This window comes from Phyllostomus discolor, chromosome 4 (assembly GCF_004126475.2).
Source record: "Phyllostomus discolor isolate MPI-MPIP mPhyDis1 chromosome 4, mPhyDis1.pri.v3, whole genome shotgun sequence".
NCBI classification, from domain to species: domain Eukaryota; kingdom Metazoa; phylum Chordata; class Mammalia; order Chiroptera; family Phyllostomidae; genus Phyllostomus; species Phyllostomus discolor.
The window spans coordinates 99,344,591-99,361,803 of NC_040906.2; the positions used below are offsets into that span (position 1 = coordinate 99,344,591).

Consider the following 17,213-nt stretch of genomic DNA (forward strand, 5'->3'; position numbering starts at 1 on the left):
ACTTGCTCTGGAGTCAAGTAGACTTGGGCTCAAATTCTGGCTTCACACTGACCCACTAGTGATGTCATCATAACCAAGCTGTTTCTCCTCCTGGGCCCTAATTTCCTCATCCATCAGTGCTGTTCTGAGGATGTAATAACTATTTTTAAAGGGCCAGCACAATATTTGGACAAAATAAAGTGATGGACAATTTATGGTTCCTCTCCTCCTTCTGATTTTCTTTAAAAAACACAAAGTAAACACTTGCTGAGGGGAAGATAAAATGACTTTCTTCCGGCCAAATGTCCTATCTCTTTCAATGAGTAGGAGCTGCAAAGATGAAAAATACCTTGAAGGAGGCCACCCCTGGGTCGGAGATGCCCGGTGCGTGTTGGCCAGTGCCGTAGCCCGCGTAGCTCATCACCCATGGCTCGTGGAAGGTCACCCACAACTTCACACGGTCCCCAAAGGTAGAGAAGCAGAAAGCTGCATAGTCCAGGAAGGCATCTGCCACACTCTCATTCTGCCACCCTCCTCGATCCTGCAGGGCCTGGGGCAGGTCCCAGTGGAACAGCGTGGCCATGGGCTTGATGTGTGAATCTAGCAGGCTATCGATCAACTTGTTGTAGTAGGCGACACCCCGGAGGTTGGGGCTGCGTCCATGCCCATTGGGGAAGATGCGGGACCAGGAGATGGAGAACTTATAGACCTGAGCCCGGAGGCCACGAAGCAGGGAGACATCAGAGTCCACCTTGTGGTAACTGTCACTGGCCACGCTCGGTGTTGCTTGGCCCTTGGGGGCCTTCTGGAGTCCAGGTCGGTCCCAGACACTTGGCCCTCTTCCGTCCTCAGCCCAGCCTCCTTCCACGTTAAAGGCCCCTGTGGAGACGCCCCAGAGGAAGCCTTCAGGAAAAACATCCCGCAGAAAAGCATCCCGTTCTGCCTTGGACTGGTTAGCAAACCTTTCCCAGACTCTCTGGTAGGCAGGGCTGGGTGGCGAGGAGCCCACTTCAGTCTTGAAGTCTCGCTGCTCGGCAGCCTGGAGGGTCAGGCTGTCAGTCAGAGAACGAGGCCTGATATGGGATTGAAGTGACATGAAAGAACATAATAAGTAATGACTCTGAGTTACAAATGCCCCCAGGCTGATGAACAGTGACATGTGTAATCAGTAAGATCCCAGAAACACTGAGTGTGGAAAGCCAGCAGAGCCACAGGCAGGAAGTGACTGGTAGATGGGAAATTATTACCATCACCCCCTCTTAGCTGAGTCGTCATCGTTCCAGCAGGCGTGGGAGCTCTGTGCCAACACCACTGTTCTCCGCGTCAGCCCACCCTGAGTCCCACCGTCGGTTTCCACACTGTACTTTTTTCCTCTTATAATTTCCTTCTCTTATAATTGATTGCTTATAAAACATAGCTAAGAATAATGTTGACTTCAATTTATTGAGCCTTAGTTCTGTGCTAGCTACTGTGATAAAAATGTATGTATGTTGTCTCATTTAATGGTAATAATAAATTTATGAGATAAGTACTGTAATTACTTCTCTTGATCCCACAGAGGAAACTAAGACTTAAAGAAACGAGTAACTTGGCATCAGGGACCAGCAGCTACTTGCCAGCTGGCACAGAAATGTTTCGGTAACTGAACAACTGGTACAGCTCTGCTGACGTGCCCCGGTTAGAGACCAGCACTGGCTACAAGCTCCCTTCTTCACGCTGCCTGGAGGAGAACATGACGGCAGCCCAGCCTCCTTCCATGTTAGAGGCTCCTGTGGAGACGCCGCAGAGGAAGACACGAGGAAAAACGTCCTGCAGGGAAGGCCGCTTTCTGCCCTGGACTGGTTAGCAAAGGTTTCCCAGCACGAGCGTCCGTGCCGGACGATGCGGCAGACACCTTGCTAAGGTGACAAAGCCACGAGATAGGAGCCTGGGTTCCTGCTGATTATATCCACTGTTCACCTGCAGACTTTATTACGTAAGTGAACTCATATCATGTTTTTTAATGAAAAATTCTCCTTGATCACATATGTTGCAGATGGTATAGCACAGAGTCTGTGCTTTTAAACATGTATCACTATGTATATGTGTGGATGTATAGATGTCCATATGTATTTTGTTATGCTTTATTTCAGAAATAAATATATCTGAAATAAAGTTTATAAAAATGTTCTCGTTTTCTTTGAAAATGTTTGTTTTTTAATGTTTCAAATCAAACTTCTAAACTGATTTCCCAACCAATGAGTCATGTCCTGCAGCAGTTCCGCCAGCAGAGGGCATCTTTGAGGGCGGCCGGTCCAGGTGGGCGTGTCTGGTCGGGAGTGGAGAAGACACCTGGGGGAAACGCGGTGGGCAGGGGATGGCACTTATCCTAGGTTGGCGCAGAGTGAAGAACTGGTAGAAGTGACAAGGGCGCTTCAGAGGGACCTCCCTCCCATGAAGGGAAGCCTGGGCCTTCCCAACCTAAGCACCTTCTGTTTTACGAAGGATCATCCACATTTGCTAGGAAAGTGGTGAGGGAAAATGACAACCTGCAGTTGTGAGTTATCCAAAACTTGTGCGTGACTCTGGAGCACAGTAGGAACACAGGTGACCCCACTCCGTGCACAGCCTCGGTGCCCTGACCCTGACTGTCCTGGCCTGAGTGAAAAGAGGTCTTGAGGAAGTAAATAAACTGCCCCTGGATAAAACGGAGCCTGCTCTGTGAACCTTGGAGCCGGAGTCCTGGGTTGGCCTAGCTTGGGAAGAGATTCAGCGCACAAAGCTCAGTCTCTGCCCAGCCCCTCCACTGTCCTCCTTCAGCCGACCCTGCCCCCACTGCAAGCCACCTCAGAACATCTCAGACAAGACTCTTCTCCCTCCTCTGGAGAGCAGCGCTGAGTTTTCAGGCCACAGTCTTGTATGAGAGTCACTTCTGGGTTCTCTGTCTCACCTCTGAGGTCTAAAATTCTCAAGTGAGAAAACAAAATTAGGCCTCCTGGAAGCCCCCTCCACCTGCCCCTGCACTGGGCAGGCTCTCCATCAACACTGACCCAGGCGAGGACCCCCGTGCCCCCCACCCCCGCCGTGGTCAGTTGAACATTAGCCAACGGTGTCTTCCCTTCAGGAAAATTACCAAAAGATGAAGGGGTTAGAGAACCTTGGAACTGGTGTTGTGTGTCATCTCGTGGTCTTATAATCACTAAGCACTCAAGGTACCCCTTTTATTATGACCGCTTGAGTTTTACTTTCCGAAAAGACATAGCCCAGAACTCCTCAGCTGACTCCAAGTGTGGCAGGGAGCAGTTCTGACCTATTTGCTCATCACACTGTCCACACTCCCAGCACAAAGCTTGGCACGTAGCAGCTGCTCAGGGCCTGTGGTTCAGAATGCTGATTTAGAGTGACAGGATTTGAGTTGACAGGATTAAATAACAGAAGGAGCTACAATACAGGACAGCCAAGAGCTGGGAGAGGAAAAGTATAAGAGGTGGTGGCAACTGAAGTTTATGACCTCGGACAGAGCCTTGCTGAGGTGAACAATGAGGTGAGCTCTAGCTGAAGGTCTGGGCAGCCAAGTGGCTGCCTCCACCAGCCTTTGTCACTCCTTCACACAGGGTGCCCGGGCTCCCAAGTGTGACACACCCCCATGCAGTGCTGGGGGTGCTGGGGAACTCCCAGTGCTGGAACTTCCACATTGTCCTTTTCTCGCTCACTCAAGAAGCACACTGGGATATGAATGCGCGAGAGTCCTATATTCATGGGGATAACCTCAAATCTGCTCTTTCTTTCAAGTATGTCATTTACAAATGTTGATGCTCTAGTCGTTTGTTAAGAAGTTATTTGCAACCCGCCATAAATAAAAATCTCTGTCCTGAGAACACCACCGAGTTAGGCTTCTGTCCTGCTGCAACTGCCAGCTTTCCTACCTACACCGTCTCCTCAGAGGAAGATGTTCCATGCTGTGCATGAGCAAACATGTGCAGTGGATTCACCCTGCTTACTCAGATCATGTAGCCACAGTGGAATGGTCAGATCTATCTTTACCCCAGCTTGCTCTGCCACAGACTCACAGGTTCTTAAACTAGAAGGCAGGGGTTCAAATCCCAGCTGTGCCAGGTGTGTGAACTGCAATGTTGGACCCACAGCAAGACTCAGGAGAAGTGGGTTCTCCCTGCTTTTCCCTCTGAGCCTTCATCTCTTTTCTCTAGAATGTCTCAATGAACTCACTGGCCTGAGAGGCAGATGACAGCAGTCTCCTGAGATTACACATGTGAAAGAACAGCAGAGTATTCTGCAAATACCAGTTATCGGTAGCTTGACAAGAAATCTAATCTTACCTTTTCTTGGAATTTGATAAACAGTTCAAGAATATATTAACATCAAACCCAATGGTGAACACTTGCTCTTTATTGATGGCTGTAAGAGAAGACATTTAATTAACTCTACCTGAAGCCCAACAAACAATGTACATGATTGCAATCAATAGTTTTCCCCACCTTATATAACACTCCTCACCTCCAAGCAATGGCTCTAAGTCCCTCTGGAGAACTCCGTGGGCTAAGCATTTACGGAAGTCAGGAGCAGTTTTTTACCTTCTTATGACTTAGAACAGTGGTTCTTAAACTGTGTGCACCAGCATCAGCTGCAGAGCTTATTAAGCAGAGATGGCTGGGCCCACTCGAGTTTTGGATCAGTTTCTGGTGTGAGGGGGCTCAAGAAAGGGAATGCCTGGGTGATGCTGCTGCTGCTGGTCTGGGGGCCACACACAGAGCAATTCATTTAGAAGAAGTCAAATATCAGAAGGGTGGATTTAAAAAAAATTATAGTAAACTATACATTAAACATAAAATCAACCACTCTAACCTTTAGAAAGGGATGGAATTTAAGAACAGACACTGTTATGCTATGAAAGGTGAGTTAGGGTGGACAAGTTTCATGAAGTCTGTGAAACCAGCTCAGCACTGGTTACAAGTGACCTGTCCCATACTCTGACTTTTCAGGGTGACTGGTCCGAATATCATTGCACCAGAATCGTGCCCCTTGACCCCTTCCTGCAGAGTGTCTAGTGGCCGTCAGCCCCTGATGCCTTAATAGACCCCACCTTTCCCTTGACCTAATTGGACCGGGAACAAGCTCCTGAACCACACCAACCAATCAGATTCACTCTAAAAAATTTTGGATATTGAGGACGTGCTCCATTGGTCAGGTACTCACCAGGGTCAAGTGCATGTTGAGGTAATGGGGAAATGAACAAGGATAAGCAGAGCAGGTTGGCTGGGGGGAGAGGGGCAGCCCTGCTAAGGGCTGCAAAGATGAGAAACCCTGGAGGGAGGGTAATGGCAGGGGACAGAGAGGCACAGAGCAGTTGCTATGCTTATACCTGGCATCTTATTTCCATAAAACCAATGTATCCCTGGCATCCATGAACAGAACCTGCCATCTTTCTTGGGTCAATGGGAGTTGAGGAATGGACAATAGGAAGGCAAGGGACACTAAACCCATCTGTGATGGGCTCTCAGACCAACTCTTCTTGGGTTCCTCCTTCCATTGGAACCCCAGACTTTCAAGATGGCTACCCACCAGTCAGTGTGCCAGATGTCACTCAAACCCTGTCCAGTGATGGTCCACTAACCTTCAGAAAGGCTGAAGAGCAGCTCAGCTGGGTTACTCCTGGTGGAGGGGCAGTCCTGGAGTTTAAGACTGAAGATGAGAACTTTCACTTTTGGCTCAACAGTCTGAAAAAGATAAAGGGCAGCTAATGAACTGAAGCTGCCTAGAAGAAGCCTTTTGGCAATAGGAGCAAATATTTCAAGATGAGAAGCTAGGAATACTCAGTCTGGTTTTGGAAATTACCTCCAGCCATCTCAGTTAATAAAGGGAGCTGGACTTCCAGCAAGATGGAGGAATAGGTGGACGTACCGTACCTCCTCGTACAACCAAATTTAGAAAAACAATAATTTACAACAATAATTTACTATCAGAATAACACCCAGATCCGGCAGAGGATTTATCTGAATGGAAGTCGGGCAGCCAAGAAGTTGAAGTAGACCCATACATCCGGACTGGTAGGAGAAGACGAGCCGGCGGGCGTGGGGCTGGCTTGGGTCGGCGGCACGCGGAGGTCGGGGGAAGGTTTGGCGCAAAATCGGCGCAAAAGCCATCCGGGGGCGCAACAAGGCAGCGGTGATCCCTGAGTACGCGAGCTGCGGCTGGCAGACCCAGAGGGGTAGCGATTGTGCACCAGGGCAGAACTCACGGCCCAGAAGCCCAGAGAAGGGTCTGAGTCCAGGAGAACGGAACTACCGCCATTGTTTTCTCCCGTCCCGCTCCCGCCCCACCCCCACATAGAACGTCACAATCTAGCGACTGGGGTGCCCAGCCCCGGTGAGCACCTAAAGCTCCGCCCCCCACCGTAACAAGAGCAACCAGACCGGAAAAAAAAAAAAAAGGAGAGACGGAAAAAAAATATGTTTTCAACAGAGCAGATTAGTCCCCCAGGACTCATCCTTTTGAGCGACCAAGAATTAGCCAATCTATCAGATGCACAGTTCAACACACTGGTGATCAGAAAGCTCACGGAACTGGTTGATTTTGGACGAAATTTAGATGAAAGAATGCAGATTACCATAAAAGAGATGCAGGAAGACATGTGGAGGAGAGCCAATAGTGAAAGGAAGGAATATGAGTCTCAAAACAATACAGTGGACCAGAAGGAAGATAGAATCAACCAAGCAGGAAAGCATGATGAAATAAGAATTCAAAAAATTGAGGAAAAGATTAAGAGCATCCAAGACACCTTTAAACGTTCCAATATCCGAATTATAGGGGTACCAGAATTGGAAGGGGAAAAGCAACAGATTGAGCACGTATTTGAACAAATAATAAAGGAGAACTTCCCCAATCTGGCAAAGGGAACAGTCTTCCAAGAAATCCAAGAAGCTCAGAGAGCCCCAAAGAAGTTGGACCCAAGAAAAAACACACCAAGGCACATCATAATTACATTAGCCAAGGTAAAAACGAAGGAGAGAATCCTAGAAGCAGCAAGAGATAAGGGGACAGTAACCTACAAAGGAGTTCCCATCAGACTCTCAGCTGATTTCTCAAAAGAGACCTTACAGGCAAGAAGGGGCTGGAAAGAAATATTCCAAGTCATGAAAGGCAAGGACCTACATCCCAGATTGCTCTATCCAGCAAAGCTCTCATTTAGAATGGAAGGGCAGATAAAGTGCTTCTCAGATAAGGTCAAGTTAAAGGAGTTCATCATCACCAAGCCCTTATTTTATGAAATGCTAAAGGGACTTATCTAAGAAAAGAAGATAAAGAAAAGACATGTATAGTAAAAGGACAGCAAACTCACAAATATTAACAACCACACCTAAAGCAAAACCAATAGAAACTAAGTAAACAATTAGAACAGGAACAGAACCACAGAAATGGAGGGCACATGCAGGGTTAGCAGCAGGGGGGTGGGAGGAGGAGAGAGGGGGAAAAGATATAGAGAATAAGTAGCATAGAATGTAGGTTGAAAATAGATAGGGGGAGGGCAAGAATAGTACGGGAAATGTAGAAACTAAAGAGCTCACAAGTATGACACATGGACATGAACTAAAGGGGGGAAATGTGGGTGGGAGGGGGGTGCCGGGGGGAGGGGAGAGAAGGGGGGAAATGGGACAACTGTAATAGCATAATCAATAAATATATTTAAAAAAAAAATAAAGGGAGCTGACTCTAGACTCTGAGGGAGAAAGAGCTACACTCTTCAATAACATAGACAACCCTCTCCACAACCTCAGCAAAGAGACAGGTTTGCCTGTGTTTTCCTCTTGGGCTAACGAGGCATCTCCTAGAACTGGGCACAGTGTTAGGACCAGGAACAAGGCAGTCCACTCTTGTCAGGAGTCTGCATCACAGGGAACTTAATCAGGTGCCACCTCATGATATTTATGGATGTCTGGGGTTTGCTTCTAAACAATCTGGTTTTGGAGGGGATGGTAGGGTAGAGAAGAAACCAGATCAACCACAAGTTAATAGGTTTTGAAGCTATAGGTAGTTTCATTATACTTTTCTTTCTACCTTTGGCCATGTTTGACATTTTCCATAATAAAAAAATAAGAGGATCTGTTTTCATTAAAATTGGAGCAGGTATAATTTTCTCTCCCATCCCCAGCCTTTCAATATCAAAGGAAACATCTCCAGGCTGACATGTTGCTTGATTTTACTTTAAATTACCTTTTTGGGGGAAGTTGAGTTTGATCATTTTCCCCTTGCTAACTTTTTCCTCCTCTGAGCAGATAAAGGCCACTGAGAGGTACCAACAGCAACTATTGGAAAGGGAGCCAGGCACATTCTTATTTTCTCAAAGCCACCCATACCCATGTCCCTCCTTGACAGATGAGATGCCTGAAGCTCTGAGAAGCTGGTAACTTGACCGGGACCATAGTTACTAGAGCAGTGACTCATCCAGCCTTGTTCTTTCCCTAGGTCAAGGCAGGAGAGCTACACTACCAAGGGAGCTCTAAAGCTTCCTCCTTCCCGAGAGATGAGTACACAGTGGGGCAGCCTGTCACATCTATTGCAGGAAGGAAGAACTGGAGGAGCCATCTGCTGAGCCAAGAATTCCCCAGGTGAGCAGAGCTGCTTCTGGTATGTTACCGAGGGACCCTCATGTAGCTCCTGCAGACCCTGTGGGCATGACATGGCTCCTCATCATTGTGCTGGGCCTGAGGACGTCCTCTGGCCCTAGACATCAGCACGTTGATGGGAGCAACAGCTGAGGGTCCCTGGGACACAGAGAGGCAGGCAGGAGCCCCTGGGGGAGGGGGGACTGGAGTGGGTGAGGGTGCCTGCTCCTCCCTGTCCTCGCAGCCCATGGGAAGAGGCACCTTTAAGAGGAGGGTGTGGGGACCTGGGATGAGGAGAGAGGGTAGGTAGTTCAGGAGAAAGCTGTGAGCAGCACGATTCAGATTCCTGTGGACACAGGGTAACCCCTCTCCATGGAGAGATCTTCGCTGCTCACCCTGTTCTGAGTGCGTAACTGTATGGGAAATGCTCCCAGGCATGGAACTAAGGACCCCAGAGAGGGACCATCTCCTCTCCAGATCACTTCTCACCACTGCATAATCAGAGTGGTCATCCTGAATCTTTAGGGCTGCTTCTGAGCTGTCAAGTGCAATATCTGGAATTTAATTCGCACCTAAGGAAACAAGGAATAAGGAACTGGTGCAGGGGTGCAGTAAGTGGCTGCTACATTTATCCAGGGAAGAGTTTACTATTTGGCTAGTGGGCTATGAACTGAGGGTTCACACTTTGTCTGGACACTGGTGGGAGCTGGTCTTCTTGAGAATGTTTTGATGTAAACAGGGAAACTGTAACCCACATCCTCAAGCAGAAAGGGAGCCAGGGCTTTGCTGGGTGCCTCTCTGAGGGCCGCACCTGCATAACCCATGTGCTCTCAAATGTCAGCGTGCCTCACTCGTTAGCTAAGCAACAAGCTCTGGTTGAATTCTTTTAAGACCAAAGGCAGATTTATTTACTTATTTATTTTTAATTATATTTTATTGATTGTGCTATTACAGTTGTCCTGATCTTTTCCCTTTTGCCCCCCTCCACCCAGTGTCCCCTACTCCCTCAGGCAATCCCCCCATTATTGTTCATGTCCATGGGTCATACATATGTTCTGTGGCTACTCCATTTCCTACACTGTACTTTACATATCCATGGCTATACTGTAACTACCTATTTGTGCTTCTTAATCCCCTTACTTTTTCATTCATCCCCCCTCCCCCCCGCTGTCAACCTTCTGATAATTGACTTCTTTTCTCTTGCTTTTAAGAGTCTCTCTTTATCTTTAACCTTTGGCCTTTTAATAATGATATGTCTTGGAGTGGGTATCTTTGCATCCCTCATAATTGGGACTCTTTGAGCTTCTTGGACTTGCATGTCTATTTCCTTCACCAGATTAAGGAAGTTTTCTTTCACTGTTTTTTCAGATAGATTTCCAATTTCTTGCTCTTTCTCTTCTTCTGACACTCCTATGAGGTGAATAATGGACCTCTTAAAATTGTTCCAGAGGCTGTTTATACTATCCTCATTTTTTGTATTCTTTTTTCTTCTTCTTGCTCTGGTTTTCTTTTGCTTCCTAATGTTCCAAATCATTGATTCAATTCTCAGCTTCATCCATTTTACTGTTGTTTCCATGTAAATTGTTTTTTTATTTCAATTAGTGTATCCTTCATTTCTGACTGGGCCTTTTTTATGCTGCTGAGGTCCTCACTAAGTTCCTCCAGCATCCTTATAAACAGTGTTTTAAACTCTGCATCTGACAGATTGCTTATTTCTATTTAGCTCTTTTTCATGGAGTTTTGATCTATTCTTTCATTTGATCAGTTTTGATCTACTCTTTCATTTCAAAGAAATGATGAGACATTTCTTTGTTTGTTTCCAGGTATTAGGTAGAGCTGTTTGACTCTGTGTCTTGGTAGTGTAATCCAATGTAGCAGGCATCTTCTAGGGTCCAGTGGCACAGCCTACCTTTGTGTGAGCTGAGTATACCCTCCTCTTGTAGTTGAGCCTTGGTTGCTGTTAGCAGGTCTATGGGAGGCATTTACCTAGGCCAGTGAGCTGCAAGGACTGGCTGTGACTGCTGACCACCAACCTCTGCCCTCTGTGGAGGATCAGCTGTGCAGGGGCAGGGTGGTGGTTCTCTGATGTGGTCTGTCTCTGTCTACTGGGTGCATCGGCCCTGGAGTTGCCAGGGTGGTGCAGGCCAAGGTCAGCCCTGACTTGTGCTTTGCCTGGGGCACCCTGCCTGAGCTATAAAGCAATCTGAGATGGCTGCTACTTGTGCTGGGCTTGGAGATTCCCAGATGAAGCCAAGCTGTGACTCTAATCTGGCTGCCGTTAGGGCTCACTGAAACCAGCTATTGCTTATTTGATAGGATTTAGGAGCCAAGACCAGCCATTCTTTTGGACAAGCAGCTTGGGTGGGCCCATAATTTGGGTGGGGTAAAGCTTCTATGGATCTGCAAGATGGGTCACACAATGTTAGCCAGGTTGATGGAGTCTCAGATATGGTACCAGCTTGCCATATGGCACGCAGTGCCTGGGGTAGAGCAGGCAATAAAACCCTGGCAGCTATTACTACAATGTCTTGTGAAGGCATCTGCTACCTTTGATGAGATCATCTCATTATTTGTGGATAACAAAAGCAACAGCATCTACACAGGCCAGCTGGAAAGACACAGATATGAGGATGGGGTCAATGCTAATTTGTCCATTTTGAGCCACCTGCTTCAGAAAAAATGGAGGTTCTACCTAGCTGTAGCACTGAGGGTTTGACATTAATAAGCTTGACCTTTAAATGAATAGTTCCTCTTGCAATCCAACCCTCTTGGTGATGGAGGTGGTGAGATCAAAGCCAGGAGGCATAGGGTTGAAAGCAGAGGCAAGTGGCTTTGTGCCAGAACCTGCAGAGGCCAGAATAAGGCCTGGGTGAATGCCGGCGTCATCCAGAGAGAGGCCTGTGAGAGGGCAGCTCTTTGGGGGTAAGTATAGGAATACTGCAAGGACTCAGGAGGTCCAGAGAGAAACTACTGGCTATGTAATCAGTTATACCCTGTCAGGAGATGGGGGAACAGTGGGGACTCCAGGGAATTAAGTAAGGAGGTTGCACAGCAGTGCCCAAGCATAGGAGAGGCAGCTAACTGTCGGGTAAAAGACATCTAACATACTTTCTCAGAAAGGAGTCAGAATCGTTAGACTTGATAAAAACAACACTAGGTACAGGAAGAAGGGGCCTGAGGTTGTAGGAAATTTCTGATAGCTGGTATCTGATTTAGTGGTCCTTCGTGTAAAATGTCTTTTTTAAAAAAATGGTGGTAAAATACACATACTGTAAAATTTACCATCTTAACCATTTTAAGTGTACAGTTCATTGTTATACAACTATGACCGAAATCTATGAAATGTCCTTTTTAATCTAGAATTTTAATTCTCAGTAGATTTCTATACAAGAGAGCAGGAGATGCATGCAAATATTTACCTGAACAGGTCAACCCTCGTTATCCTTCCCTAGGAAGACTGCCTCCTGACGTTCTCTAGTGGTGCTTTCAGTGGAAATCTCCCCAGATACCATTCTGCAGGTCTGCAGACTGTGGGGGCAGTTCAGTTCACACATCAGCTGAGCATTAAATGACTAATACGTTCTCAGGATCCTTTGCCACTCCTCATCAATGTGGGAAATGGCTCAACTTACCGGCAACTCACTCAGCTTCTGCAGCAAACTTGCACCACTTTGGCAGTCATAAGACAAATCAAGAGAAAGGAAATCGACTGCATCCTAGAAATAAAGGAACAGGGTCATCAGAGCACAGTAATTTCAAGATGAAGAACTGCTCAGAAGTGTCCTTTTTTTGTTTCTCCCTGATTACTGAACTGAATACTCCAAACTAGGGTTTTCCAAGGGACAAGCAGATGGAGGAGAAGCTGGGGATGGAGTGAGAGAGTGGGTGTGTTGGGGTGGAGGGGTGCTGTGTATTGTTGGGGATGTATCATTTATGTACTTGGCAAAGTGCTTGGCACACAGTAAGTGCTCAACTGCATATGAGTAAAGGGGTGAATGAATAAATGGAGTACTGGATGCCAGGCATGGTGGGTTCCCACCAAGCAGGTAAGCACTAAGGAGGGAGTCAGAGGCCACAGCAGCCCTGGGTAGCACCCTCCTCAAAGTGGTCCTCCCACTCTGTCAGGACAGAGGTGGTGGAGCCCTCTGCCACCCATGGGCCCCTCAGTGATCTCTGCAGAGCCTACTGGGGTGCTTAGTTTTGTTTTCATTGTAGGCTATAGCCATTGGCTACTTTCAGGCCACAGCTTAAAGTCCACCCCATTTGCCCCAAGCCTGGCCCATACTATTATCCGAGGACATAGTTCTCATGGTCCTGGTCTTCGACATCCCCACCCATGTTCCAGCGCAGGGCATACCCCTCCGCCCTGTGTCTGGCCTGCACATACTCTAAAGACTTCGGATTTACAGTGTCTAAACATACAACCATAGAACTAAGACTCCTTCCCCACCCTTCTCGGCAAGCCACTTCAGGTCATAACTAGATCATTGCCCGTCTTCTCTGGCTCAGAGGCCATCTGTTCCTTCACAACAAAGACTGTGGATAATGGCATCTGGTGACAATTGTGAGCCGTGGACCTTGGACGACTGACCACTGGAGCCATACGGCTTTCTCAGTCAAGTTGCCATCAGTGTTTACTAAATGTTCCACACGCTCACTTCACTTTGGCGAGGTTCTGGAAGGTTCTGGAAGTTTCCACTGTAAGCTTCCGCTACCTGCTCTCTCAACCCTTGCTGTTGTCAAGTCCGTACCACACAGTCATTGAGTTTCTACTCTTGAAAGTCACTGTGCTGGGTACAGCGGGTGGGGATTCAGGTTTACAGATGAGTAAGATCCATAGATGCTGACAACTTAATAGAGAGTGTTAGTAAACGCACCAATTACATGAAGAAAAGGCAGACATTTGGAAGTGCCATAAGGAAATTCTAACCTCAGGGGTCCTGAGACCTTGTGGGGACTAGGCTGGGAACTGGGGACACCTATGCAGGCTGAGGGCTGTCCTTCCACATTAGGCCTTGGCCTCTGTGTGCATTACTAGCCCTCCAGACAATTCTGATAAACATCAAAATTTGGGAACTGCTGGTGGAAAGAAATGGGTAAGGCTTTCTTTCACGTGGGGACAGACCACAGAGGGTTGAGCAAGAGGGCACTACTGAGCGAGGCCTCCTGGTGAAGAGCATGTTCACATCACATATTAATAATCGGTACGACCTCATTGGAAGAGATGTTGGAGGAAGGCTAGGAGGTAAGAAGGGAATGCAGGAGAGCAGGAAGAAAGCAGAGCACACACTGGGAAAATAAGAGGTGAGGTCAGACAGAGAGCAGAACTTGCACAGTTCAGGGGAGTGTAACGTTCCAGCAGGGACCTGGGCACAAATATGCTTTTGAAGAATAATGCAGCAGCACTGTGTGGCGTGGACTAGGGCAGACGGACCAGTTCAAAGATTCTTGCTCTGCAAGCGCTTTTCTGATTAGCACTTTGGTCTCTGGAGTTCATAACTGATAGCCGTTATTGCCCCTCGTAAACTAATTTAGATGGCATTCTGGCTACACAATCAGCCTTGGAGCAGGTCATTTACAGCTTATCATGTCTGGATTTTAAGTTTCTGAGCTGTAAATCTGAAGACCAGACGCTGACGTGGGGGCCTCCTTCACGTCCCGGACAGCGGCGTGCGTCACGGGGCAGCGCGGTCAGCTCAGCGCAGGTCAGCGCCCAGGGCAGCAGCAGTCCGCTCTCCTCCCTGAGGCTTTCCGCACTGCGCAGCAGCCAGCGCCGGGGGGCGAGGCCGTTTCATTCTCGGGGTTTTAATTTTTCTTATGAAGATCATAGTTCAAAAGTTCTATTTAGAGGAGGTAGACACCAGGATGAGCACTCCACAGAGCACATGATATACAAAAACAAACAAAGCCTTCGCCCTAGTACCTGTTTTGCTATAAACTGACCTCCCTTTTAATAAGCTATTTTGGACTCCTTTAATAAAAAATCAGAACAAACAGAGGCATTTGGCTTTTTTGTGTAGGCAGGAGCTGAGGTTTTGTTTTAAAGTAATTACAAATTTAGAGAATGTATAACATTGAGAAGAGACATTTGTAGAAGTGTCAAGCCAACAGACAAACACATCTCTTGGTTTTTAAAATGAAATTGCAACTTTCCTCCGATATTACAGAAGCTATTTCAGGGACTGTCCTCACCTTGGCAAGTGAGGAAGTGGACGGTTCGCGCAGGAGCTCCCAGACCGCTGCGGCTGGTAGGACGACAGAGAACTTTCCACCTGAAAGCAACCAGAGGAGGGGGGTGCAGTGAGCGAGGCAGGAACCTCTGACCATGGAGGCCGCTTGCGGACTCATTTCCTATCGAACTTTCTTTTTTTATTTTTTATTTTTATTTTTTCAAAAATTTAAAAAGATTTTATTCATTTATTTTTAGAGAGAATGGAAAGGAAGGAGAAAGAGAGGGAGAGAAACATCAATGTGTGGTTGCCTCTCACACGCGCCCCCACAGGGGATCTGGTCCGCAACCCAGGCATGTGCCCTGTCTGGGAATTGAACCCGTGACCCTTTGGTTCACAGCCTCCGCTCAATCCACTGAGCTACAGCAGCCAGGGCCCTATTGAATTTTCTACCCATGTTCACCGATTTAGAAAGAATTTCTGAACAAATCACTCACATGATTTAACCCTAGGTAAAAGGGGTTAGAAAATAAGGTGGTTTACAAAACGTCCCTTCAGAGAATGTTTCATATAAACCAGGACTCTGAAATGCAGTATCCTTGTAAAAGTCATTTAAAAGAGTAAAAGCAGTGAAAGGCAGGGTGCGCCCACTCTACAAACATCAGTTCAGCCCCTACTATGCACTGTGGGGACAACAGGGAACATACACAGTGCAGCTTGTACCCACTTGCTTTGACATTTGAACACTTCACAGTGGTGCTCAAATCTGTGTGCATCAGAGCCACCTGCTTGCTTCTCAGAAGACTGGGGTGGGCCCAGGACTGGTGCTTTTTAACGCACTTCCTGGGTGCTTCCCATGCGGAGGTCCTCAGACCAAAGTTACAGAAACACAGCTGTCGGGTTGGGCCCCTCGGTTGTTTGCCCTTTGATGCATACAGATCTTTATCTTTCACTGGAGGGTAGGCTGCTTGAGGAACAAAACCTAAACACTTCTTTATTCCTCCCAAATACCAAGCTTAGGACTGGGTGTGGGGTAGGTGCTCTGACCTATAATTAGAGAACACTGAACAAAAATTGAACAGAACCACGGTTAGCCACTTAAACTATAAGACAGAATTTCATCCAAATTCTGTACAGGGGAAAGATTTCCAGCCAATGAAAGCACCACTACCAACCACCTGCCAACTCCAAAGTGCTTATCTTGATAAGCAAATGGAACTTTGAAGTCCTCAGAGCAGGGAATGTCACCCAGACACTGAGCCCTCATTCTGATAAGATAGCGCCGTTTCCAGTTATTTAAAGAGAGTGCCGATGGCTGCACTTTACCTTCCACCCACTTACTTTCCTGCTTTGGTCCTTCGTTGTGTCAGCACACAGAGACCATATGTTCTCAGCTTGTGCTTAACATTTTAAAATGTACAATTTAGTACCCTCTCCGGAGCAATAAAATGAAACAAGGGTGCAGTTAATCCTTAAGCACAATTAACCCATGAATCATTTCTATTGACTTTGCAAGCTGTTTTTAGAATTCAGACTAAAAAAATTAGCCTAAATTTCCAGAAATTCTCCTACTATACAAAGTGATCAAACTTCCCCAATATCATTCCCAACTGGTTCTTAGTTTAAACATAAACTATACTTCTTAAAATAATGTAAAATGCAGATTAACCGAAACTAGATTCTCAGTCTACATCTGCAGCTCACGTTTTCTATGGGACTGGAAGGGTTTAATATTCTGGTTTAAGATAACTTATCTTGTAACTTTTTGCTGAATGTGGTTAGAGATAGGTATTCATGTCTATAGGACTCAGAATCAGCATTTGTTGTGGGTTGAGAACTAGCCTTTCTAAGCCTGGGTAGAAAATCACTGCAGGCCACCGTGTGAATTCCTGTCCCTCTGAGACGTTGCTAGACCCCACTAGAGGATCAACTCATCTGTTTCCACCACAAAGGGAAGTTATTTCTGCAAAAACCATTTCAGCCGTCTGCACAAACAGCTCCTTTCCATTTGCTCCTTTCCCTTTTGGCCCAAATGCTTCAATAAAAGGAACCTGGTCGATACTGAACTGCCAATATCTATGCTTCACGCCAGCCACTACGGCCAGGGCTGGGTGGGGAGAGCAGCGCGGCGCTGGGCTGCGTGCGCCCGCAGCTCAGCAAGGGGAGGACGCTGCGCTTGCTTCTGCTGAATGTGGGAGCGGGTGTCCGTGCCCCTCTCCCTCCCACTCCACCGGGGCTTGTCTTTTGTGTCCTCCTCAGGGTTGACACGCTGAACACGTCAATATGAGGTTTATAAGACTTAGTAAAAGATTAGAAAGGAACTTTTCAAAAATTGCGGTAAGATATTAACATAAAATTTACCATTAAAAAGTTTAAGTGTGCAGTTCCGTGGCATTAAATACAAAAACATTGTTGTGCAATCGCCGCCACCACTCTCTCTAAAGCGTCCCGCCCTCCCAGACTG

The 17,213-nt window shown here is 47.0% G+C and overlaps 1 protein-coding gene across 1 annotated transcript in view; it reads right to left on the minus strand.

Annotated features, from left to right (window-relative positions):
- The window catches only part of LCT (lactase), a 54,818-nt gene that overhangs the window by 29,451 nt on the left and 8,154 nt on the right, over positions 1 to 17,213 (minus strand). The window contains exons 2-7 of the mRNA XM_028510304.2: positions 14,772 to 14,851; positions 12,212 to 12,295; positions 5,591 to 5,693; positions 4,296 to 4,374; positions 4,021 to 4,023; positions 329 to 1,052 (exon numbers count right to left, since the gene is read on the minus strand). Of these exons, the coding sequence (XP_028366105.1) occupies positions 329 to 1,052; positions 4,021 to 4,023; positions 4,296 to 4,374; positions 5,591 to 5,693; positions 12,212 to 12,295; positions 14,772 to 14,851 (1,073 nt within the window). The remainder of the gene's footprint in view (positions 1 to 328; positions 1,053 to 4,020; positions 4,024 to 4,295; positions 4,375 to 5,590; positions 5,694 to 12,211; positions 12,296 to 14,771; positions 14,852 to 17,213) is intronic.